This window comes from Sinocyclocheilus grahami, unplaced genomic scaffold, assembly GCF_001515645.1.
Source record: "Sinocyclocheilus grahami isolate Dianchi unplaced genomic scaffold, SAMN03320097.WGS_v1.1 scaffold333.1, whole genome shotgun sequence".
Taxonomy (NCBI): domain Eukaryota; kingdom Metazoa; phylum Chordata; class Actinopteri; order Cypriniformes; family Cyprinidae; genus Sinocyclocheilus; species Sinocyclocheilus grahami.
Window position 1 is genome coordinate 1,051,033 of NW_015505512.1, and position 25,673 is coordinate 1,076,705.

The 25,673-nt window shown below is 38.6% G+C and overlaps 1 protein-coding gene across 1 annotated transcript in view; it reads right to left on the reverse strand.

The window, feature by feature from the left end:
• Nucleotides 1-25,673, reverse strand: part of LOC107602693 (adhesion G protein-coupled receptor L1-like) — a 141,174-nt gene that overhangs the window by 45,525 nt on the left and 69,976 nt on the right. Inside the window, exon 2 of the mRNA XM_016295262.1 lies at nucleotides 14,513-14,678. Coding sequence (XP_016150748.1) covers nucleotides 14,513-14,582 — 70 coding nt within the window. The 5' untranslated portion in view covers nucleotides 14,583-14,678. The remainder of the gene's footprint in view (nucleotides 1-14,512; nucleotides 14,679-25,673) is intronic.

A 25,673-nucleotide genomic window follows, 5' to 3' on the forward strand; every position in this document is an offset into this window, starting at 1 on the left:
GGCATAGAGGACCTACAATAATGTACAGTATTTGAAAAATAATGTGTTTTTTTAACATTAAAGCATGTCAACATATTCTGTTACACCAAATACACAAAATAATGATCTTTAAAAAAGCATCATATGACCCCTTTAAGCATATTAGCAGCATTTAGCATCTGTGTTTATAAAGCCGGAGCAAAATGCCGTTTAGAGCATATGTACTCTCTCTGAGGACACGCCGATAGTAACGGACATGAAACAGGTTAAATGAAATAAGCATTCTTGTGTATGCATTTTAACGGGGGTTCACCATATACATCGGCGATTATCCCAGTGTTCACCTTCGTTATTTCTAAGGTCGATGTTTTCATTGTGATTGGTGTGTGGTTGATTTCAGCTACACGCAGCATCAGAAGCACGCGCTTATCGCAGTCATATCAATGACAGTGTTGCGGGAGATGCTGAAGATCACTATCTAAGGCTGTAACAGTTATTGCCGAGTGAAATGCATTATGGGTAGTGTAGTTCGGAGAAAATGGCATGCATTGGCTAACTTTGTCTGTCTCATCATTGCACAAACATGAATTAACAAGCTGTTACACTGCCGCTGGGACTGATGAAGAGGAGAAAGTAACCGCAGTTATCAAATTATTAAATTATTATATTTGCTCAGGTCGGTTCTGGGGTCTTATCTATCGGATTGCAATGTATATCCATTTTGTTAATTAAACATTACACATTGTGCATATCTAATTACAGTTAAACCAGTTGGCGTGGTAGCCCAGGCTCACATAGTCATAGGCCACTATTGTTAAGTCGGTCGGCATGGTAGCCAAGGCTCACATAGTCAAATGCCACTATTGTTAAGTCGGTCGGCGTGGTAGCCAAGGCTCACATAGTCATAGGCCACTATTATTAAGTCGGTCGGCGTGGTAGCCTAGGCTCACATAGTCATAGGCCACTATTGTTAAGTTTGTCGGCATGGTAGCCAAGGTTCACATAGTCATAGGCCCCTATCGTTAAGCCGGTCGGCGTGGTAGCCCAGGCAATAAGGATGGCCCGGAGCAAGCGTGAAAGACGTTCGGGACAGTAGACGGATTTGTCACTTGCCCGATCGGGCCACTGCAGCGTCGTCATGAACTTTTATCATTTGCATATGTTTTTAAGATTTAAAAAAAAAATAATTCAAGCGATTAAAAAGTATTTGTGCGCAAAACTCCGATCGACCATCCATTTTTGTTTTATTTCAGACTATCTTCCGTTCAGTGCTTGCAAACAAACTGCACTGCATTCATTTCCCCAAAGGCCATTTGTGTGGAAATATTACGTTATTATTATAATTAGTCTGTAAACGGCCATTAACAGAGGCCAGAGACTATGAAGTCGGACACAAAGAGGAGAAAATATTGTAGCAGTCAGAGCAAGATCACTGTTCTCGATGCGCGAAATATAGGAAGGATATCCAAACATTTTATATGAATGCGCTTCTGAGGGGAACTGGCTGTTTTTAGAAATGGCGTCGTCTTTGACTCCATATAATGCATTTAAATGAGTGCTGCTGTGTTTACAGCGGTAACCAAGGAAACACTGTATCACTGTTCCATAAGCGCCGCCTGCTGTCAGAGAGTGAATCTGCGTCTCATTCAGCCCGTCTACTGTTTCGGTGTTCATGCAGATGTTTTATGTAGCATAATTCCACAAAGCTAAAGTTAGACCACTCTGTTTTTGCTTCAGATTTGGAAATGATACAGTCTAATAAAAATCAAACATTGCACATGTATTGTTTTTTTCTCCAATTCATGATTAAAATGCAGTAGCTGCTTCTAATTTAAAATGGTTATGAAAACTCAAGGTGCAACACAGAGTGAAGAATATGCAAATGTTATTTTATATGTGATTTTTCAATTTATGTAACTGAACATACTACAAACATAACCTAAAGCATAATTTCATTCATCTTTGTGCTACAGGCCTATATTGTGCTATTACTTGTAATTTGTTCTTTTGTTTTTATTTACTGGCTGTCACTTGTCTTTAATCATGTTTAAACTTTATGTATTATTTATGGGTATCGAGCTCGATACTTTTTAGGCACCGACCGAATTGCCTCGATACCATCGAGTATCAAAAAACGTCTCGTCGTTTGGTACCAAATTTCGATACCTAAGGGGTTAATCTCATCAGCGTCAGTGAGCCAATAAAGGCCCTTCCGCATTCCGTTCCGTCTCGCGCTCAGCCGCGTCCGCACAGCTTTCAAAGTATACTCAACTGTGGATGAGTGCGGACAGACGAGCTTGACACAGGCGCAGTTTGACTTGCGCTCTGTCTCAACTTTCTCCTTGCGCATGCGCTGTTGTACGCGGACTGTCCATGCGGTCTCAAAAAATTGCCTGCACGCGGATGGGGTGCGTGGCTGTCTTGTCGAAGTATACTTTGGCCTTAAGCCTGCAGCACTAGCCGGTGTGTTCGACTAGAAGAGGTGCGGCGCAGATCGATCAGTGTTTGACATCCGCGAGAGCGATTCGAAAGCGCACGGAGCAGTCTGCTCTCTTTAGCTCTCGTGGTACTGTAATACACCGATCGGTCTGCACAGTCTGTCTGCGTCAAGTCGAACACACCTACTAGTTTACACCGATTACACTCATGTGGCGCACACGTGAGGCTGTGGTGCGAATGCGTCCCAGCCCCCTTAGATGTAAGGCTACATTTACACTGGTGCGTTTGAAAACGATCCTCGTCATACTGGCGTTTCCACTGCGTTTCAAGCCGGCTTTCCACTATCTCCGACAAACGACAAGCGACAGACCAGTCATTCATTTCCAATGGAGAGTAGTGCGGGAGCTGCGTGGAGTTCTGATCATATGTAGATGTCCGTTCATACTACACGTCCGAAAGCGCGTGTTATGTGGCAATTCATGCAAACTGTAGCATCATGCTACATAAGACAATAAATAAGATTTATATTCTGCTTTTACTCAACACTCACTTTAAACCACTATCGAGTGTTTGTAATAACTTCCGATTGCCGTCTAATGTGTGTTTTGGCCATGTAATGTTGCTGAAATTAAATATGTTATAACCTCTGCTCTGACTCCGAGTCATGGAAGAGAGAACACAGGCAGACAGCGCTGGAAGCTGCCAATGCTCATCAGTAAAGCAGTGGAAAATAAATAGAAATCATGATTCTGTCTGAGCTATGCGTTTTAAAACGAACACGCACTAGTGTAAATGTAGCCTAACAGATGTGTAAACTGAAGACTATTTGAGCTTTATTAAAACTATTTGCACTGATTTATTGTGTTGGTTACATTTTGTTCCTTTGTGCAGTGGCTCAGGAGATGAGTCTTTGAGATTGTGTAAACATAAAAAAATTGAAAAAAAAAATTAAAGTTTTTTTTTTTTTTTTTTTTTTAGATAATGTAATCTTGTTCAAATTGATTTCATAAAATTGGTATCGAAAAAAGTATCGTTCAGGAACCGGTATCGAAGTCAAGGTCTCGGTATCGAAAATTTTTGAATGATACCCATGCAGCCCTATTAAAAGCTTAGTATACATAATATTTTTCCTAGAAGCTGTCAATATGTTTTATATGATTTTTTTTTTGTGTGTGTGTCCGTGTTTGTAACTAAAGATCTGGAGCAATATAATTATTTGTTCTATTTTAGCTAATTGTTAAGTGAGAATATTATGTTTAAGTCATTATTTGTTCATGTAGAGATTAATTTAAAAAACAATTAAAAGGTGTGTTTCTAACCAAACCGTAGGTAAACATGCTAAGCGTACATAATATTTTTATTCAGCCGACTGTTGAAGATGTCAGTATGTTTCAACTGAATTTATTGTCTATAGCTCAGTTTCTGTAACTGAAGAACTGAAAATAAATAAAAGGCGCAAGTTTGTCATGTCAATCTTTAATGAACAATATTGCAATATTTACATAATACAATATTTAGGCTACAAAAGCTCTCAATAAGTTTTCTAGGATTTTTTTATGTATATATTGTAACTTAAGATCCTGAGCAAGATGACTTTTTTGTTGCAAGTTTGATAAAATATTTTAGGTTATTATTTGCTTATGGCTAGCTGAAACAAATAATTTATGTAGACATTTGCATGTGAGATTTCGGTGGCAGCAGCCGTGGCATGATGGGGTTAAGGGGGAGGGGGGGGTGCCTATGCTTAAGTGTATTTAAATATCTGAAACGTTATGCAGTTGAAAACACTGAATAGTTTTGATATAAGTTTTGAATGAGTATCTCGCTGGCTCTGTACCAGTCCAAGTTCGAAAGCAGATTTTAGCAGTTGATCATGTGACACTATGGATATCCTATACATCAAATAATCATACGCATCAAAGAGTTAAAATGTTTTGTAAAGAGGACAAGCTACAAAGCCACTACCTGGCAACCATCCCAGCATCTTGGAAGTGAGTTTTGCAGAGAAAAGCACTACTCACAATTTCTAGAGAAAAAAATAGTTTCCTGTCTATCAAAAGGCAAATGCTCAAACACATGAAAAGAAAGTCAAAGAGTACCAGAGGCACATGCACACACATTAAATCTGCTCAAGCTGAGATGGAAATAGTGAAACCGAGTGAGAGAAGCTGAGAAAACAGACTTAAAAACAAAAAAACTTTTACCTTCAGTGGAAAAGGCTGAAGGTCACTTTGTTTCTCTCTTCCCCAAGCGTCGCCGATCTCTCTCTCTACAGTCTGTCCCCAGCTCTCAGGCTATCACAACCACCCGCACCGAACCCAATTACAGCCCAGCACTGCATCCCACATCTCACTCACACACACACCCATGTGTCCACATCACACCACACGCCTCTCCCGGTGCGACACATCACACCCCACACTCCGTGTCTCCGCACCCTCCGTCAGCCTCATGGCCGCGCCGAGCGAGAACTGGAACCACTAGGATTAAGATTAGGACTCAGTCAGAGCGAGAGACTAATGAGCTGGGACCGGCCACACAGAGTGCCATGCATTTCCTGTTGAGGACAGTATGTGACTCGCGCAACGTGACCGACCCATCACACTTACCTTGTGTTAAAACATATTTACCCCAAACAATGTCCCACCTTGAGACTAAAGCCTTCCTGAGACCAGTGCGTCAGTGTTTTATCCATTCTCTGTTCCTGCCCCCATATTGTGAAATATAGCCACCCTTACGAAAAAGTTTATTCAAGTGTGCTATTAGTATAATTCTTTTAAACTATATAATACAGCATCAAAACTGTGTAACATTATGGAATAAAATGTCGACCAATGAAGAGGTAATAATAACTGTCAAGCTTTGGGGTGTTGATCGACTTTTATTTACGTTTTGATTATCATTCTGAATCCAGTCTTTTTTCAGCTTTTTGTTCAAAATGTTGTTTATTTCTTAATTTTTTATTTATGAAACTTATCCACATTCAAGTGTTTAAACAAAGAATGCATGAAGCTAGAATAAAATGTTTTTGTTTACAAGCAGATATCCTGTTGATGTTTTGTATGTTCAGATATTCATGTAACAAAATGCATACAAATTAATACCTAAATAGGGACATAGTAGTATACTTAAAGTATGATGTAAAGTTCACTTAAAGAAAACTTACGAGTATACTTGCAGTATAAATCTACTAAACTAGTAGTTTACTGAGACTATACTTCAAAGTGTACTAAAAATGCTACTACAAGTATTTCATTAGTAAACTATCAGTATACCTATAAGTTCACTTTTAGTATAGTTGCAGTACAAACTAAACATTTTGATGTAAACTAGTTGTGTACTCAAAGTTTACTACTGTTATACTTAAAGTATACTTTTATATACTAGAAAGTGGGCCAATTTAGTCCCAAGGAGTATTGAAATAGTACACTTACAAGTATACTACTAGTACACTGATATTTGTATACTTACTACATAAAGTATACTTAAAATATATTTGAACTTTACTTAAGTATACTTACTAAAATAAACTTGAAGTATACTACTTTTTGGTAAGGGCAGCGAGAGAGAGAGAGAAAGTAATTCAGGGCACGCTACAGTCTCCGAGTCCTGTGATTTCATTTGCGTAGAGGTAATAAAACTACTTCATAGGGCAAAGGATAAAACCAGCGGCATAATGCCACTAGAGACTTCGGTTAGTCCGGCCTGTCATAAGCTAATGGCAGCCGCATTATAAACGGATATAAATGGAAACTCAATACTGCCTTCCCTAATCAAAAAGAGGAGAGGGAGGGAGCAAGTAGGCCAAGAGGGGAGAGTGGAGTGCGTAAGTCAAGGAGAAACAAAGTAAGACAGTTTCGATGGATTTTTCAGATCCTTGTCCTTAAATCGAGTTGTTTCTTCACTCTCTAAACCTGATAGCAGAAGCACAATGGCTCATCGTATATTTGATGCTTCTGTTTTCATCCACATGTTGTCATTTTTAGAGTGAAATCCACAAGACATTTATAAAATGTTCTCTGTGTATTGTGGGAATGTCACTCGGCAGATGTTTTGTTTGTAACTTTTATGACTAAAATGAATATACATCTCTTTTTTAAGGAAGTATATGTAAAATACATTTTTAAGCAGTGGCTTCATGTAATCTTCATGTAAAACCCAAACAAAAGCCTTTGGCAAACGTTTGTATCAAACATTCAACATTCATACAATCAGTATGCAGTCATTATAATCTGGCTAGTGCCTAGATAGCATTATGACTAGATGACAGTTATTTTCCTTTCACAGATCTCTGCAAATTTTTCCTCCTTGTCATTGTGAGGCACCATTCCCATTGAAACCATTAGGTTTTCTGGCTTCTTTGATGCAGAATAAACTCTAGAATAGGATATTTGTACACAAATATGACACTTAACATAGCACAAAGTATTTTTGGATAATGCTTGGCAAAACAATAGTGGTCTTGGATTTCATACTGAATTACTGTGATTTTTTTTTAAAGTACCAAAGCCATTGTAGAAATATGTACTTGTCACTCGTTATAAATTTTTTTCTGAAACCATAAGTGTCCAGTAATGTGGGGGTTACAAAGTTAAATTCAGTAGCATCTGCTAGCCAACCTTACACAGAATAAAACATATTTTATAGGTAGCTAATATGACTCAAGTCATCTTATGAGAGTAAATATCTCATCAAAAGAAGTATTCAATTAGAAAAAGACACAAGTACAGAAAAGAGGAGAAAACAAGGCACAAATAGAGGAGAGGAGAATTAACTACATTAAAGGAGAGGAGAGGAGAGGAGAGTTAACTAGATTAGAGGAGAGGAGAGGAGAAACAAGGGGAAATGAGGAGAGGACAAGACAGGAGTAGAGGAAAGACAAGATGAGAAAAAAGGAGAAGAAAAAAGAGAGGAGGTGAAACGAGAGGAGAGTAGAAAAAGACACAAGTACAGAAAAGAGGAGAAAACAAGACACAAATAGAGGAGATGAGAATTAACTAGATTAAAGGAGAGGAGATGAGAAAATTAGAGGATGATAAGAGGAGAGGAGAAGATGGAAGAGGAGGAGAGGAGAGGAGAAACAAGGGGAAATGAGGAGAGGACAAGACAGGAGTAGAGGAAAGACAAGATGAGAAAAAAGGAGAAGAAAAAAGAGAGGAGGTGAAACGAGAGGAGAGTAGAAAAAGACACAAGTACAGAAAAGAGGAGAAAAGGAGAGGAGAGGAGAGGAGAGGAGAGGAGAGGAGAGAATTGAATTAGAGGAGGATAAGAGGAGAGGAGAAGATGAAAGGGGAGGAAGAGGAGGAGAGGAGAAACAAGGGGAAATGAGGATAGGACAAGACAGGAGTAGAGGAAAGACAAGAGGAGAAGAAAAAAGAGAGGAGATGAAACAAGAGAGGAGAGGAGAGGAGAAAAAGACACAAGTACAGAAAAGAGGAGAAAACAAGGCACAAATAGAGGAGAGGAGAATTAACTACATTAAAGGAGAGGAGAGGAGAGGAGAGGAGAGTTAACTAGATTAGAGGAGAGGAGAGGAGAGTTAACTAGATTAAAGGAGAGGAGAGGAGAGTTAACTAGATTAGAGGAGAGGAGAGGAGAAACAAGGGGAAATGAGGAGAGGACAAGACAGGAGTAGAGGAAAGACAAGATGAGAAAAAAGGAGAAGAAAAAAGAGAGGAGGTGAAACGAGAGGAGAGTAGAAAAAGACACAAGTACAGAAAAGAGGAGAAAACAAGACATGAGGAGAGGAGAGGAGAGGAGAGGAGAGGATGACAGAAGTACAGAAAAGAGGAAAAAACAAGACACAAATAGAGGAGAGGAGAGGATAATTAACTAGATTAGAGGAGAGGAGAGGACACAAGTACAGAAAAGAGGAGAAAACAAGACACAAATAGAGGAGATGAGAATTAACTAAATTAAAGGAGAGGAGAAACATGATGAGAAGAGAATACAAAAAGATACAAAATGTGGAAAGGCGGAAAAAAAGATGACATTAGATGACATATGAAATGGAAGAGGAAACAAGACAAAATGAGGACAGACAATATGAAAAGAGAAGACAAGATAAGCAGAAGAAAAAAGAGAGGATGTGAAACAAGAGAGGAGAGGAGAAAAGACACAAGTACAGAAAAGAGGAGAAAACAAGACACAAATAGAGGAGATGAGAATTAACTAGATTAAAGGAGAGGATAGGAGAAAATTAGAGGAGGATAAGAGGAGAGGAGAAGATGAAAGGGGAGGAAGAGGAGGAGAGGAGAAACAAGGGGAAATGAGGATAGGACAAGACAGGAGTAGAGGAAAGACAAGAGGAGAAGAAAAAAGAGAGGAGATGAAACAAGAGAGGAGAGGAGAGGAGAAAAAGACACAAGTACAGAAAAGAGGAGAAAACAAGGCACAAATAGAGGAGAGGAGAATTAACTACATTAAAGGAGAGGAGAGGAGAGGAGAGTTAACTAGATTAGAGGAGAGGAGAGGAGAAACAAGGGGAAATGAGGAGAGGACAAGACAGGAGTAGAGGAAAGACAAGATGAGAAAAAAGGAGAAGAAAAAAGAGAGGAGGTGAAACGAGAGGAGAGTAGAAAAAGACACAAGTACAGAAAAGAGGAGAAAACAAGACATGAGGAGAGGAGAACGAGAGGAGAGTAGAAAAAGACACAAGTACAGAAAAGAGGAGAAAACAAGACACATATAGAGGAGACGAGAATTAACTGGATTAAAGGAGAGGAGAGGAGAAGAGGAGAGGAGAAGATGGAAGAGGAGGAGAAACAAGGGGAAATGAGAAGAGGAAAGACAAGAGGAGAAAAAAGCAGAAGAAAAAAGAGAGGATGTGAAACAAGAGAGGAGAAAGAAAAAAAAACAAAAGAACAGAAAAGAGGAGAAAACAAGACAAGAGGAGAGGAGAGGAGAGGAGAGGAGAGGATGACACAAGTACAGAAAAGAGGAAAAAACAAAACATAAATAGAGGAGAGGAGAATTAACTAGATTAATGGAGAGGAGAGGAGAGGAGAGGAGGACACATGTACAGAAAAGAGGAGAAAACAAGACACATATAGAGGAGACGAGAATTAACTGGATTAAAGGAGAGGAGAGGATGACACAAGTACAGAAAAGAGGAAAAAACAAAACATAAATAGAGGAGAGGAGAATTAACTAGATTAAAGGAGAGGAGAGGATGACACAAGTACAGAAAAGAGGAGAAAACAAGACACAAATAGAGGAGATGAGAATTAACTAGATTAAAGGAGAGGATAGGAGAAAATTAGAGGAGGATAAGAGGAGAGGAGAAGATGGAAGAGGAGGAGAGGAGAGGAGAAACAAGGGGAAATGAGAAGAGGACAAGACAGGAGTAGAGGAAAGACAAGAGGAGAAAAAAAGGAGAAGAAAAAAGAGAGGAGGTGAAACGAGAGGAAAGGAGAAAAAGACACAAGTACAGAAAAGAGGAAAAAACAAGACACAAATAAAGGAGAGGAGAGGATAATTAACTAGATTAGAGGAGAGGAGAGGACACAATTACAGAAAAGAGGAGAAAACAAGACACAAATAGAGGAGATGAGAATTAACTAGATTAAAGGAGAGGAGAAACATGATGAGAAGAGAATACAAAAAGATACAAAATGTGGAAAGGCGGAAAAAAATATGACATTAGATGACATATGAAATGGAAGAGGAAACAAGACAAAACGAGGACACACAATATGAAAAGAGAAGACAAGATGAGAAACAACAAAAAAAGCACATGTGATGAGAGATGGAAGTAATTAGAGGGAAAAAGAGTGAATTTTCTGTGTATATGCTAAAGAGAGACCCAAGAGTAGTGTGAATCACAGCAACAGCAGCACAGGACAGGAGAGGAGAGGAGAGGAGAGGAGAGGAGAGGAGAGGACACAAGTACAGAAAAGAGGAGAAAACAAGACACAAATAGAGGAGATGAGAATTAACTAGATTATAGGAGAGGAGAGGAGAAAATTAGAGGAGGATAAGAGGAGAGGAGAAGATGGAAGAGGAGGAGAGGAGTGGAGAAACAAGGGGAAATGAGGACAAGGGCATGTCAGCATCCATCTTTTAGATTAGTAAACAGTAATTTTAAAAAAGTACTGTACAGTATGTATGTTTAGTTTCTAGCCACACATGTACATTAAGGTCAGAAAATCTAAGGCTTATTGTGCTTTTTTTCACCACAAATTATATGGTCATCATAACAGTTTGACAAATTACCATGTATTTAATCTTTTATCCCCTTCTGATTTAATTTCAAAAGCACTTGAGCTACATGAACTCCACAAGTTTGTTGTTTCAAATGAAGCAAGAAAATAAAAAATCTATAAAAATTAGTTCAAATGACACAAATTAGCATATTTGATTAGTGAGCCAGAAATAGTAGAAATTATTTTGTATACTTTCAGAATATATATATATATATTTTTTTCACTTATTTTGACCTTTTAATTTGTTTGTTTTTTTCTGAGCAAAAAATAATGACTATCATACACTTTTACCATGATTACCATGTTTGATGACATTAAAATACCATTTAAGGATCACAGTGCAGACCTCAAAAACTAATTGTAATTTTAAGTCTTTACCAATATGTACCTCTATCCCTCAAAAGTTCTACACATTTATCAGCAAGACGTTTTTAATCATTTAAAATGTAATCGAATTGTGTATGATCACACTTTCTTTTATATATTTTAAAAAGTACAGGTCAGAATAATTATGTTGTTTCGCTTTTACATAAATATAGCTGTTACACTAAATTACGAGGGAACATTTATTACATGGACACCAAAATAGGACATCTCATCCTATATACATGCTATTTGGAAATGGTAAAATGTATTATTTTTTTGCATTTTATTGTATTTTATTTTAATGATGCTCACCAAGGCAATAAATTATATGTAATGTATTCCTGTGATGGCAAAACTGAATTTTCAGCAGCCATTATCTCAGTCTGTCTCTGCTGAAAGCTGTTTTTCAGAATTCTCTGATGAACAGAAAGTTCAAAAGAACAGCATTCATTTGAAATGGCAATCTTTTGTAACGTTATAAATGTATATATTTATAGTCTCTGTGTGTTTGTGTTTATTCACTGGAGTATAAAATTGTGACACCCAGCTTTTGTCTCTTATATACACCGTACACACACACACACACACACACACACACACACACACACACACACTCAAAGAAGACGAGAACAGCAGAACTAAGAAACAGAATTATGTGCTCTGTGTGAGTGTGTGTTATTTGTGGCATGCTTTAATGGCAACACAAGGCGATCAATGAGCCCATAGAGGAACGAAGGCTTCCTTATTTCTCCAAATTGCCTGCGCTTGCAGCACAACCTTGATAACACTCAATTGATTATTAATGCATTATTAATCCAGAGCCAGGTCACAGAGACAGCTGGAGGCACTCATGCACACACACACACACACACACTCGTACAACACATTGATGAAGCGGCTCCGTGCCCAGGGCCAAAACGTGTCCAATGGAACACTGAGTACATCACATCAATTCACAGCAGCAGAACCAGGCAAATTAAACACAGGAAATACAGCGGCCACCAAATACACCTGGACAAGCAAATGCTGCACGCTCCCCTGCTCTCTGGGCCTGGCACGGGCCCTGCAGAGCAGCAGATGGTGCGGTGGTGTCGGAGTGGAAGGGCACTAGCTGGACAGACCCCTGCTACATCCCCCCGTCCCCAGACCTCAGGCCCATCACATCCACACCAGCTTTACTGCCACATGGGTCCCTCCATCCACCACACTCTCTGACAACTCACACACATCTACAATGACCCATTTATAGGGGCTGAGGAGACCAGTATATCCCAGTCTAACTTAAAATGGCACTTCCATTCTAACTTATTCGTATTCGTATAAAGTCAGTACTTTTATTCTTTTAATAATAGTTATTTTTTGTGTTCTCTTCAAATGACTGATTTCTTGGGTGATGGTGATTGACACCGATTTCCCGAATTAATTTGATTCTGATTCACAAGCTCTTGATCCGGGTTCAGTTCAGATTTCGATTCCCTAATGATTCATCTGAATATTTAACAGGTACACTAAGGGTAAATTTTTCTCAATCTCTCAACTACTGCTGTAAACATTCAATTCAGGGAACCCTGTCAATTGGTAATTTAATAATAAAGATTAAAATGAACAAAAACATTTAGATAAAATAATCAACATTCGGGGCAAAACAATGCTGCACGCTCCCCTGCTCTCTGGGCCTGGCACGGGCCCTGCAGAGCAGCAGATGGTGCGGTGGTGTCGGAGTGGAAGGGCACTAGCTGGACAGACCCCTGCTACATCCCCCCGTCCCCAGACCTCAGGCCCATCACATCCACACCAGCTTTACTGCCACATGGGTCCCTCCATCCACCACACTCTCTGACAACTCACACACATCTACAATGACCCATTTATAGGGGCTGAGGAGACCAGTATATCCCAGTCTAACTTAAAATGGCACTTCCATTCTAACTTATTCGTATTCGTATAAAGTCAGTACTTTTATTCTTTTAATAATAGTTATTTTTTGTGTTCTCTTCAAATGACTGATTTCTTTTATTAGTGTGAAATTTGTTGTGAACTGAGGACTGAACCAAAGAACAATACTCAAGTTCAGGTATTGACACCGATTTCCCGAATTAATTTGATTCTGATTCACAAGCTCTTGATCCGGGTTCAGTTCAGATTTCGATTCCCTAATGATTCATCTGAATATTTAACAGGTACACTAAGGGTCAATTTTTCTCAATCTCTCAACTAATGCTGTAAACATTCAATTCAGGGAACCCTGTCAATTGGTAATTTAATAATAAAGATTAAAATGAACAAAAACATTTAGATAAAATAATCAACATTCGGGGCAAAAACCCCCTGAGTTGTATACATACATTTAAACAGCACATACAGCAGTTTTATATATTTTTAATGATATAATTATATAACTCCAATGTTTTTGGAATTTGATTGTTATAAAATGTTTCCATGACAGATTTATTTAAACACAATAAATGAGATTACTAACAGGTTAAGTAAAAAAATATTATATATATTTAATGTAGAGCATATATTTAACAAAATGCTCTTATGGAGAGCTTTTTTCTTTTTAATTAGCGAGATATGGACATTTAATTGCTTTTCTGAAATTAATGTAACACTACATGACACTGTTTACAAGCATTTTTATTTATATCTTTATGCGGTTGATACACTGACTGAGCAATTGAATGAGACATGGGACATTTCAGTAAGTTGTACCATTTCTTTTAACATGCTTTCTGCCCTATTCGATTTGATGTTGATGTGAGTTGAATCCTTAACTTAAGTTTGTTAACTTGAAAGTCAGGTTGTTAGCTCAGGCAATTACAACGAGGTTACACAGAAGTCATCGCTATTGATTACTGATTGACTACAGCTATTGATTTATAATTTGCTAAAAACAACAAATTGAAGTGAAACAAACACTGTTCACTGAATTTGAATTCAATAAAATTGTTCATCAGACTTGGGCCTTAAACAAAGCTAGTCTTTGCAAGTGACTGAAAACTTCCAAAACTGTAGTCAGTTTTCTCTTTCATGGAATCAGAATGAAGATAATCCTTTTTAATACATTTTCTATTTTAATAGTAACAGATCTGGCTTAAAGGTTGTCTTAAGGGTATACAATTTCAGAGAGGCTAGCAAAAGCAAGACAGCTTGAAAGCACAATATAAATGCATTTAGACCACTTAACTTAGTGATTGCTATCGGGATGTGAAGAGATTTTCAACCAGCATAACAAAAATGTTTTTGAACCAAATCACCTAGCCTGCCTCTAATGGCAAAGATAATAGAAGGCTTCTCTATCGCCCCCTGAGTATAGAGGTTACCTCCACAGTAACAGAAAATGTATGCATAATGGGACTGCAAACTTCCAGTGTGTTGGCCAAGCATCTGCATCTGCGTTGGTGTACGTAGCCTTAAGTTACCACAGAATGTTTGAAAATGGCATTAGAAATTCCAGAAAAAACAACAACAAATTCAGCAGCTCGCTGTGCAATGATCTGAAGAAGAGTAGGTTAAGTACAAACCCTGGGCAGAGGGGCTGACGTTGCTCAGGGTGATGGTGCAGGTAAAGAGGATCCAGAGAGCGAGAGCCATGCTGTGGACGGAGCGAAGGGTGGTGGGGGGAGTGCGGTCAGCGGGAGCTTGAATGCGGGGCACTCCTTCCCTCACGCCCTCTCACTGATGGAGAACCTGGTGAGAAGGGAACGAGAGAGACAAATGAGGAAGAGAGATCAATACTAATAGCAGGACCTAAATTCTTACTGTCGGCCTTTCCCTTCTGTGGCTCAATAAAAAAAGCAGTACTGCCCTGTAATTCTGTTCATTCTGTCAAAGCGAGATGCCTGTTATTGCTCCAACCAGATCCGTGCTTTCTGGCTCTGCACGGCCCATTTCACGTCGCACTTATTCAACATAATTGAGAGGAGCTCTAGGCGCACACTTGGCACACCGGTCAGGTGGAGTTAGACGACTAGACCTGAAGGGCGGCCATTTTGTTATCGCGCTAACACAGCAACAGCTGTTTTCTGTCCAACACAACTATTCTGTGATGCTGTTTGCCAATAATTTAGTAGTAACCAAGTAAACAAAAACAAAACATATGCTGTTATATGGATTCGAATGAATTGCTCAGCCAGAAACACGCAAACAATTCAAGATATGCAAGCTTGATTTTTTTTACATCCCAAAATGTGTCCAGATTATTAGATAAACCAGTCTGTGGTAAATTTTCTCTTTTAGGTTGACTTTTGTCATAGTATAGCAATCGATTGCAGAGAAAGCAAGACGTCCAATGATGCTCCAATGAGATCCATGTTTTACGGCTCCGCACGGCCCATTTTACATTGCAGTTATTCAAAATAACTGAGAGGAGCTCTAGGCGCAAACTGAGCAAAAATCAGGTAGATGGCTAGAGCTGAATGGTGGCCATTTTGTTCTTGCGCTAACACATCAACAGCTGTTCCCTGTCCAACCCAAATATTAAGTGTTACGGTTTGCTGATAATTTAGTAGTAACCACATAAACAAAAGCAGAACATTTGCTGTTCAAGTATGATATTTATTTAATTATTCAGAATGAGGCCAGAAACATGCAACTGATTCAAGTTATGGAAGTTTGATTTCACATGTTTTAGATGAACGGCAGCCATTGTGTTCTTGCACTAACACGTCACTATCTGTTCCCTGTCCAACACAACTATTCTGTGATGCTGTTTGCCAATAATTTAACACTAGTTTTACGGCTCCGCACGGCCCATTTTACATTGCAGTTATTCAAAATAACTGAGAGGAGCTCTAGGCGCAAACTGAGCAAAAATCAGGTAGATGGCTAGAGCTGAATGGTGGCCATTTTGTTCTTGCGCTAACACATCAACAGCTGTTCCCTGTCCAACCCAAATATTAAGTGTTACGGTTTGCTGATAATTTAGTAGTAACCACATAAACAAAAGCAGAACATTTGCTGTTCAAGTATGATATTTATTTAATTATTCAGAATGAGGCCAGAAACATGCAACTGATTCAAGTTATGGAAGTTTGATTTCACATGTTTTAGATGAACGGCAGCCATTGTGTTCTTGCACTAACACGTCACTACCTGTTCCCTGTCCAACACAACTATTCTGTGATGCTGTTTGCCAATAATGTAACACCAAGTAAACAAAATCAAAACACATGCTGTTTAAATATGAACTCAAAAGAATTGTTCAGACTGAGGCCAAGAACACGTGAACGATTTGTGAAAACTTGATTTCACAAGTTTTGTTTCAAAATGTGTCCAAATGCAATGCGTTAGCTTGTACTGGAGTAACCAGTCCTCTTCTACAGTCAATTTTCTCTTTTAGGTTGAATATTGCAATGGTGGTGGCTACTGTTTGAAGAGAATCTGGGTAAAACAGAAACTCAAGTGTGACCTATAGATCTGTCAAAGTGAGATTTTGCCCAATTTAGCTCCGACCAGATCCATGTTTTCCGGCTCTGTACGCGCCATTTTACATAGCAATTATTCAGAATAAATGAGAGGAGCTCTAGGTGCAAACTGGGCACAGATCAGGTTTAGTTTAGAGCTGAACAGCGGCCATTTTGTTCTTGCTCTCACACATCAACAGCTGTTCCCTGTCCAACACCAATATTATGTTCTGCTGTTTGCCAATAATTTAGTAGTAACCAAGTTAACAAAAGCAAAACACATGCTGTTCAAATATGAATTCGAAAGAATTGTTCAGACTGAGGCCAGAAATCTGCAAATGATTCTATTCAGCTCACATTTTTGTGTGTTCTGTTCCAAAATGTGTCCAAATGCAATTTGGTATCAGGTATTCGAGTAACCCGTCCCATTCTACGGACAACTGTCTCGAATCTGGATAAAATACAAAAGCAGTACTGACCTCTAATTCTGTCAAAGCGAGATGCCCATTGTTGCCCTGTTGAAAAAACTAGCATATGCTGGTTAGGTATGTTTTGAAGCATGGCTGCTGGTTTGAGCTGGTTTAAGCTGGTCCTGAGCTAGAGCTAGTTGCTTAGGACCAGCTTAGGACCACCTTAAGCCAGCTCATGGCCAGCTAAGGACCAGATTAAACCAGCTCAAACCAGCAGCCATGCTTCAAAACATAGGCTACCTAACCAGCATATGCTGGTTTTTTCAACAGGGTTTCTGGCCCATTTTACATTACACTTATTCAAAACAATTGCGATTAAGCTCTAGACGCATACTTGACGGCGGTCAGGTACAGTTGGACGGGTACGGCTTAACACTGGCCATTTTGTTTTGTGCTAACACGGCAACACCTGTTCTCTTGCAAAAACTTCTGTTTAGCTTTAAATATTTTGTGCTGTCGTTCGCCAATCATTTGGTAGTAACCAAATAAACAAAAGCGAAACATATGCTGTTCTGTAAACTAGAATGAAATGTTTGGCCTGGGGCCAATTCTTCTGACTAGGAAAGATCCATTTCACATATTGTTACATTTCAAAATGTGTCAAAACTCAGTTTCCCTTTTTTATGTAAATTTGCAACAGTCTGATGAGAATCTCGCTGCAATAATGCAATAAAACAGTACTGTAAATGTACTTATTCTGTTGAAGCCAGATTTCCCACTGTTGCTCCAACCAGGTCCATGTTTTCTGGTTTCGCATGGTCCATTTCACATCACACTTACTAAAAATAATTAAGAGGAGCTCTGGGCACACACTTGACAGCAGTCAGGTACAGTTAGAAAGCTAGAGCTGAATGGCGGCCATTTTGTTCTGCGCTAACACTGCAACAGCTGTTCCCTAGCAAACACTTCAGTTCCAGTCATTCCAGAGCTTGATTGGACGTGACGTGCTACATATGCATGGATGTGAACGTACGGCCCACCGCAGGACATGCAACATGCAAACAGCAAGAATGGTCGTTCTGTGCACGTTTATACGAGAGAAATACGAAGGTACAAAGAGGCTCGGGAAGTGAGAGCGAGCGAGAGAGAGTGGACAGTTTCAAGTCAGTACTGCCAGAGGGCTCACACATCTCATTTGCCTAATGAAATAAATCACAGTCTGGAAGTTTCTTTCATTTGTTCTTGGAGGCTGCTCTTCCTTCAGGGCTGAAAGGAAAAACGACAGAAATGCACTGAATTGTTAAAGCTAATGCTGCCCCTGCTGTGCGTTCAGAAAGAACAGACAGACTGTACTGCATGTTTATTGGGAGGAGAACCTGTGTGTGTGTGTGTGTGTGTGTGTGTGTGTGTGTGTGTGTGTGTGTGTGTGTGTGTGTGTATGTGTGTCTCTCTGTACTGTCAGTTAGAGAGAGTGGACAGTTTCAAGTCAGTACTGCCAGAGGGCTCACACATCTCATTTGCCTAATGAAATAAATCACAGTCTGGAAGTTTCTTTCATTTGTTCTTGGAGGCTGCTCTTCCTTCAGGGCTGAAAGGAAAAACGACAGAAATGCACTGAATTGTTAAAGCTAATGCTGCCCCTGCTGTGCATTCAGAAAGAACAGACAGACTGTACTGCATGTTTATTGGGAGGAGAACCTGTGTGTGTGTGTGTGTGTGTGTGTGTGTGTATGCCTGTGTCTCTCTTCAAGGGGATTCGCTTTGATCCTCATAACCCTCTACCCACTCTTTTCATTGATCTTCCCTAGTCATAGATGTGAAAAATAGATTGGCATTAACACAAAAAAAAAGGAAATCCACACACACACAAACATTTTTTCCATTGGCATAATGGTTTTAATACTGAGCTAATTATATTTATTATTGCCCTAACCCTATATAAACCCATAAACTTAACCCTCATGTAAAAATACACAAACTAATGTAGAAGGTACTGCGGCCTACTTAACTTTTGGAATGTGACAAACTTACTGAGCAAAAAAAAAAAATTCTGTGGGAAATCATGTAAGGCAGCACTTGATTTTTATTAATTACAATTTTAATGGATCATTGGAAGTAGATAAATAATATACTTTTGTTCATTACTCTCCTGCATGGCTTTGGTTACATGAGAGAAAAATTTATAAAAACAAAGATGAATCATGCATAATTAGACCAGGGACATATATTTCAAAGTTAAAGCTCCCCATCACATATATAGTCTACTTAAATAGCCTTTAGTTTACACTAGTATTAAAAAATCTGGGCTCGGTAAGTTCCATTCTCGAATAATGCATGCATGAATTTGATGAAGAGCTCGGCAAACTCCTCAATACTTTATCGTATTTAGACCAAACTCGGAGTTTGTTATGCCAATCATGTTCTGAGGTTACCTGCACAGTTTCAGCACAGTGCCACCTACTGGTCAGGAGATATAAAAAATGACAGATTTCTGCAATGCTTTAGCATATTGGCACCAAACTATATGCATGTCATTGTCACACCTAGTTAATCACACAACATTAATTTGGGAGCAACGTCAACTATTGGTCAAAAGTTATAAATCATTAAATAATATTACTTGTGATTTTATTGATCATTTTTCAGCCAATTTGAGTAAAATCATCTTAAAATGTCTATAATTACTCAAACGTCTTAAAACGCTTGAACCTCAGTAATTGCTGAAGTGATTGCTTTTTTTTTTTAAAGAAGTCTCTTATGCTCACCAAGGCTGCATTTATTTGATTAAAAACAGTTAAAACAGTAATATTGTGAAATATTATTACAATTTAAAATAACTGTTTATTTTAATATTTCAGCATCATTACTCCAGTCTTCAGTGTCACATGATCCTTCAGAAATCATTCTAATATGATGATTTGCTGCTCAATAATTTTTTTTATACTATTGTCAATGTTAAAAACAGTACTGCTAAATATTTTTGTGAGAACCATTACACATTTTTTTCAGGATTCTTTGATTTACAGAAAGTTCAAAAGAACATCATTTATTTTATATAGAAATCGTTTTGTCTTTACAGTCCTTTTAATCAATCAACGCATATAAATGCTGAATAAACACCTTCGTTTCTTTAAATAAATACATAATCTTACTGACCCCAAAATTTTAGGTCTCAGCTCTGAACCATGACTTGCTGATTGCTAAAGCCATTCAAGCAGCTGGTATGAGCATTTAACTGGACAGAAATGTATAAATGCCCCCGAGTACGAGATGATCTATCAAGATGACTTTAGGGGGTCTTTAAAAACGATCAATTTCAAATTCTTGCATTCACTGACAATCGTCCAGTTAGGCAGCAGTTTGCACATTCTCTGCTTCCTCCCAGTTCCCATCTATTCCATTCATTCTTCCTACTCTCTCCTTCATCATTCCAGCCATCACTCCATCCTCCCTCTCTCTTCCCCATGACCTTCTCTGATATTTACCCTCCTCTCCTGTGGCACGGCAAAAACCCACAGCCACCGGCACAAGAGAAGAGACTGACCAATAAAATCGGCCACGACAGAAAAACAGCCCACTTGCGTGCAGGCAAGACAAAGCATCAAAGTCTGGGAGGTAAAAAAAGGGAAAATAAACATGGAAGTATGCACAGAGCCCTTCCTCTTGCTGTCTGCATGTTACTAATGGTCAGAAAATGCTTCCCTCCTGGGAGGCACCACCGTCTCTATTTTTTTTCCTCTCGCTTTTGTAGCTGTTAATAAGAAAAAAATTGTCTTTCAACCTCTTTCTTTTGATCTCGCCTCTGTTTGCACTCGGTACAATGGCTCTCCTGCGGTCCCTGCTGATAAAGGAAGGATGGGAGGGAGAGAGAGAGAGAGAGAGAGGAAGGTAGAGAGCAAAAGAAAGAGGTGCAGCAGGTGGTCTTGGGAGCCCGTGCTGGTTGAGAGGGGAGCAGTGCAGCGTGGGTATTCACTATGAGCTTGCCTTAGGGCAGTGACTGACCTTTTGCTCTGATCTGATCCGCCATTATCATCAGTGTTGCTGTTCCAGTGAAGAGGATGGTAATATTTCTCCCAGAGCAGAGAGATTGGTGGATAGGCTCTCACTCTTATCCAGAGGATCCCATAGGAACGAGGGATCACTTATGTAATCTCTTTAATGCCTCAATTGTTTCTCCTAGTCAGCAAAGACGTTAAAGGGAGAGCAAATAGAGGTTTCGTCTTAAAGTTGTGATGAGACGGAAGCAGTGACAGATTTTCCATCTGTATTCTGATGTTCAACAGAGTGAAATGAATTATTGAAAATAACAAAAATGTAGGGAGGGACTTGGTTCAATCCAGCGATTGTTGATTGAATGGAGCTTAAAGTTGACTGTGAGAAATGGGTGGGTTTAATCAAACTAAATGACTGAAAAATATATTTTAATAAAAAATTACAAGGTCACAATATACTCGAAACTTTGAAAAAAAGAAAGAAAAAGAAGCTAATAATAGATTAAGCAATAGGATCAAGAAAATGCAATTCATATCTTTGAATCTTCTTCTAAAAATGACTAAACTAAAGCTAAAAGTTAAATACAATTAATTACTAAAATTAACTTTAACTAAACTGGAAATGGAAAGTATGAAAATAAAAACTATTAATAAAAACTGGCATCTCAATGACACTAAAATAACACTGCATAAAACAAGTCACAAAATCTCTGGTCTTTGTCCTATGTACTAATTTATAAATAAATAAACAAACAAACTCTATTCACACATGCAATGGTTTAAAAAATGTAATTGCATTTCAGGGTTAATAATAATAATAATAATAATAACGTAACTTAGTGTAAAAGGTAATAACTGTAAAATATATATTTAAAAACTTCTTGTTGAAAATGATTTAGATGTAGAAAAGAGATATGTCTTCTTTTATGTTCTTTAAGACTCCTGAGCTGCAAAAGAACAAACACTAAACTATAAAATGGACTAAGGTATATATATATATATATATATATATATATATATATATATCAATTAGGTCACTGTCATTATTTTCAGCTCAAACATACATCCACACAGAAATTGCGCCGTTAGCATATTAGCATAGTTCACACAGCGCAGTGCATTGGACGCTAACCCACACAGAGCTCGCAAACAAACACTGCTATCAGCACTAGCAATTAATTCTTAGTGAATTTCCTCAAATGGGCTTTTTTTCTCGTTTACCTCTGAGACCCTGTCCACACGAACGTGGTCATTTCTAAAACCGCAGCCTTTTCTACGCGGTTAGGCCGTTCGTCCACATGCAAACGCAGCACCAGTTCACTGAAACCGAACATTTTTGAAAACGCCTGCCAAGGTGAAGATTTTCAAAAACTCCGGTTGCAGTGTTATCGTGTAGACCGCGAAACCGGAGTTTTTGGCTTGTGACGTCGGTGCCTGCGCTGTTATCTCCGGCTACTGGAAACTATTTCAGGCTTCTGATTGGCCAACATGGCTTTACGGTTGAGATTATATCGCCACCTGTTGGTTTGGCATGCTCTTGACAGTGCTTCATAACATGCGTTTGCGTTTTCATGTGGACAGAATTTTTTTTTTAAACGGAAGAAGGAAAACGTTTATAAAAATACCCGTGTACGTGTGAACATGGCCTGAGTAATGTTGTGGTTCCCTGTTTGTGGTTATCAGCGGCTACATTAGCATTATGTAAACTTAGCTAATGCTTATCTCGTAAGTGGCGGTCAGGCATTTTGTGGTCATTCGGCTTTCAGGCGAGCACAATGCAAGAACAATGACAGCAGCTTCATCTCTTAGTGAGAAGAGAGAGCCGGATCGTTCACTTCGACCGGTCAGGAACGCTAGATTAAATTCCTACAATTAGTCGTCCGAGACATTAGCGCATGGCTGGGAACTGAGCTTCCAGAGATTTAATTCATTTATTAGCCTCTTGACCCCTTTAAAGTAATCGCCTCTCAAATGGAGATAATCGCCACATTCTTCCTTTTTTTTTTAAATCCGAAGACATGCCATGAAATATCATTACCATTGTCTCCCGCACACCTCCACCCCCCGAAAGTCTCCATATCGTTCCATGCCCTTTACCATCAAACTCCTGTTTTACCAGACAAAATAATGACAGTCACCGGTAAATTCAATTTAATGAGATGCAAATTTGGTAAAAGGACAATTCACTGGGAACTGAGCTTCCAGAGATTTAATTCATTTATTAGCCTCTTGACCCCTTTAAAGTAATCGCCTCTCAAATGGAGATAATCGCCACATTCTTCCTTTTTTTTTAAATCCGAAGACATGCCATGAAATATCATTACCATTGTCTCCCGCACACCTCCACCCCACGAAAGTCTCCATATCGTTCCATGCCCTTTACCATCAAACTCCTGTTTTACCAGACAAAATGATGACAGTCACCGGTAAATTCAATTTAATGAGATGCAAATTTGGTAAAAGGACAATTCGGGCCGCTCAGGTTGATGTCGTTATGCATGTCAAAAATCTCTCATTAGCAGACGCCTATGAATCGGATTACTGAATAATGAGGGTGTGTTAGCCTCAATCTTTCCACCGAATTTGACAGAGGGCTTTATCTGTGTCCAATGTATTCATCCTGTCTAATGCGCAAGGTGATTCAGTTAAAGCTCAGCAGACTGGTATGGTGGACTGGTGCGTTGCCCCGAATTAGTTCCTGATCTCTATAATTGATCTATAAATCTACTCTGACACTGCGGTTTGTCGTACTCCCATTTACATCAACAGTAATAAAACATATCCTCCATGGTGCATCTTACAGACAGGAAGTGGCGCGCCGGTGTCTTTGTACATATACAAATACTCCCTTAAGTAATAATACTCCCTGTTTCCTACGCTCAGCCTGACACAAAGCTTCTGGAGACGTACTACTCTAATTCTCCCATAAGCGAGCATCGCGGTCCCCTGCCCTGTTTTGGAGGTGCAATTTACATTGGCACTCCAGCCGACAGTGTCTCATTTGTCACTAAGCTTGCCTTTATGGAGTGGGGCTCGATAATTCCTCCACATAATCCACAATAAATTGCACTTCTGAAAGCATCAGACCTGTCCCGGGGGAACAGCGAAGGTTTTACTCAGGGGTCGGCAACCTTAGGCGCACGTGCCAATGGAGGATAATAGTGGATGGAGGGATAATCATTGGTACGCGAGCTGAAAGAGAGCAAGAGGAATTAATATTACATTTTATTGTGCGAGTCAATCGCTTCTGAATGGAAAAAAATAACTTTTAAGCGCTCCTCGTAGTCACGCTGGTTGTTTATTTGGTTATGAGGTGCTTGGGAAGCGAAACGCTCAAAAGCCTGATGAAACTGATAGAGATGCACCAATCAGTTTGCTGCAGTGTTACTCATGCACCTGATGGTGAACAAAACAACCAACTAGGGATACACTGACATGTTGGCCAATACCAATAACAGAGATGTATCTGCCAATGAAAGGCTCACCATTAAGTCTTAAAAAAAGACTTTTGAAAAGAAAAGAAAAAAAGTATTTTTTTAAGTCTTTGTAAACACTTAATTCTTTAAAACACTTAATATATACTGTATGTTCACCATTAAGTCTTTAAAAAATACTTTAAAAAGCATAAAATTAAATTAAGCAACATTATAAATATCATAATAATTTGGAGCACTGCAAATATATCTAATTTATAATTCTGATAGGATGCAGTCTTTAATTGTTATAATGGTATGTAAATGCTGTTCCACTTGTCCTTACCAGCCACATTATTCCTACAGGGATTTTGCCGAAAATTGCTGTTATAAATTATATGATTAATTAAAAATGCAACAATAAGTTTAATGTAAGTCGCCTTATTCCTATCCACTGTAGGAGAATAATCCCATCTATTGTACAATTTAAGAAGATAAATGAACATACTTGTATATGTCCTGTTGAGAAAGTGGAACATTTTCTAAGACGATACGGTTTGCATTGAGTCTATATGCTGCTATCTCTGTTTATATTTTTCAAGAAAAATGGATCGTTTACATAATTTATGAAGAGTTACACAAAAGCTCTGTAATGTCTTGAAGACTACATTGTTTGAATTAAAAGAAACACCAGTTTGCCTGAAGCAGATCCACAAATGAATAAAAACTCTAACATTTACATTATTTACCATAGCTAAAGTCTATTTGCTTTTCCCTTATGAGGTACTTAATGTGCAATACAATGTGCTGCTCAATTTTGCCAGATTTAATTAAAAAAGAAGGAAAACATTATTTGAATTTGCAGTTTTTATTGGATATTTAACATGGAATAAATAATATATATGAATAATCTGTTTAAATTATTAATACAGAATCTGAATCAACATCTTAAATCAATTAAGGTTGAATTTCAAAGTATTTGAAATTCAATTTTTCTCTCAGGCATAATTGAATTTTTATGACCATTTTCCGCTTAGAATTAATCTTGACTTGTCAGGTCAAATTTTCAAACACAGAATAAGAGCAGCTGACAAATAAATGTAGGCGATTGAGTTGAGAGTTTCTTATATGAGAAATTCAATGATTTTAGAACGAGTCACGTCTGAGGCTTGGCATCAATAAATGAAACCAGCAGACTGAGGAGAGAGTTTTGAAGAGAGAGAGTTCTGAAAGTTACAGCAATCTTTTACAAGATCAAGGGAAATGTTGAAAAACGTATGTCTTATGACCGCTTTAAAAACGTTGATGCATGCATCCACAGAGGACACACAAAGCATTGAGTAAAGCTACAGTGTTACGAGCTTTTCCACAAAATCACACTGTCTAAGGGAACATGTTTAAAGTGTTTCCTTGCATTCCCCGTCTCAGCTCAGTCAGTGAAATAAACAAGCTGAGAGGTTTACTC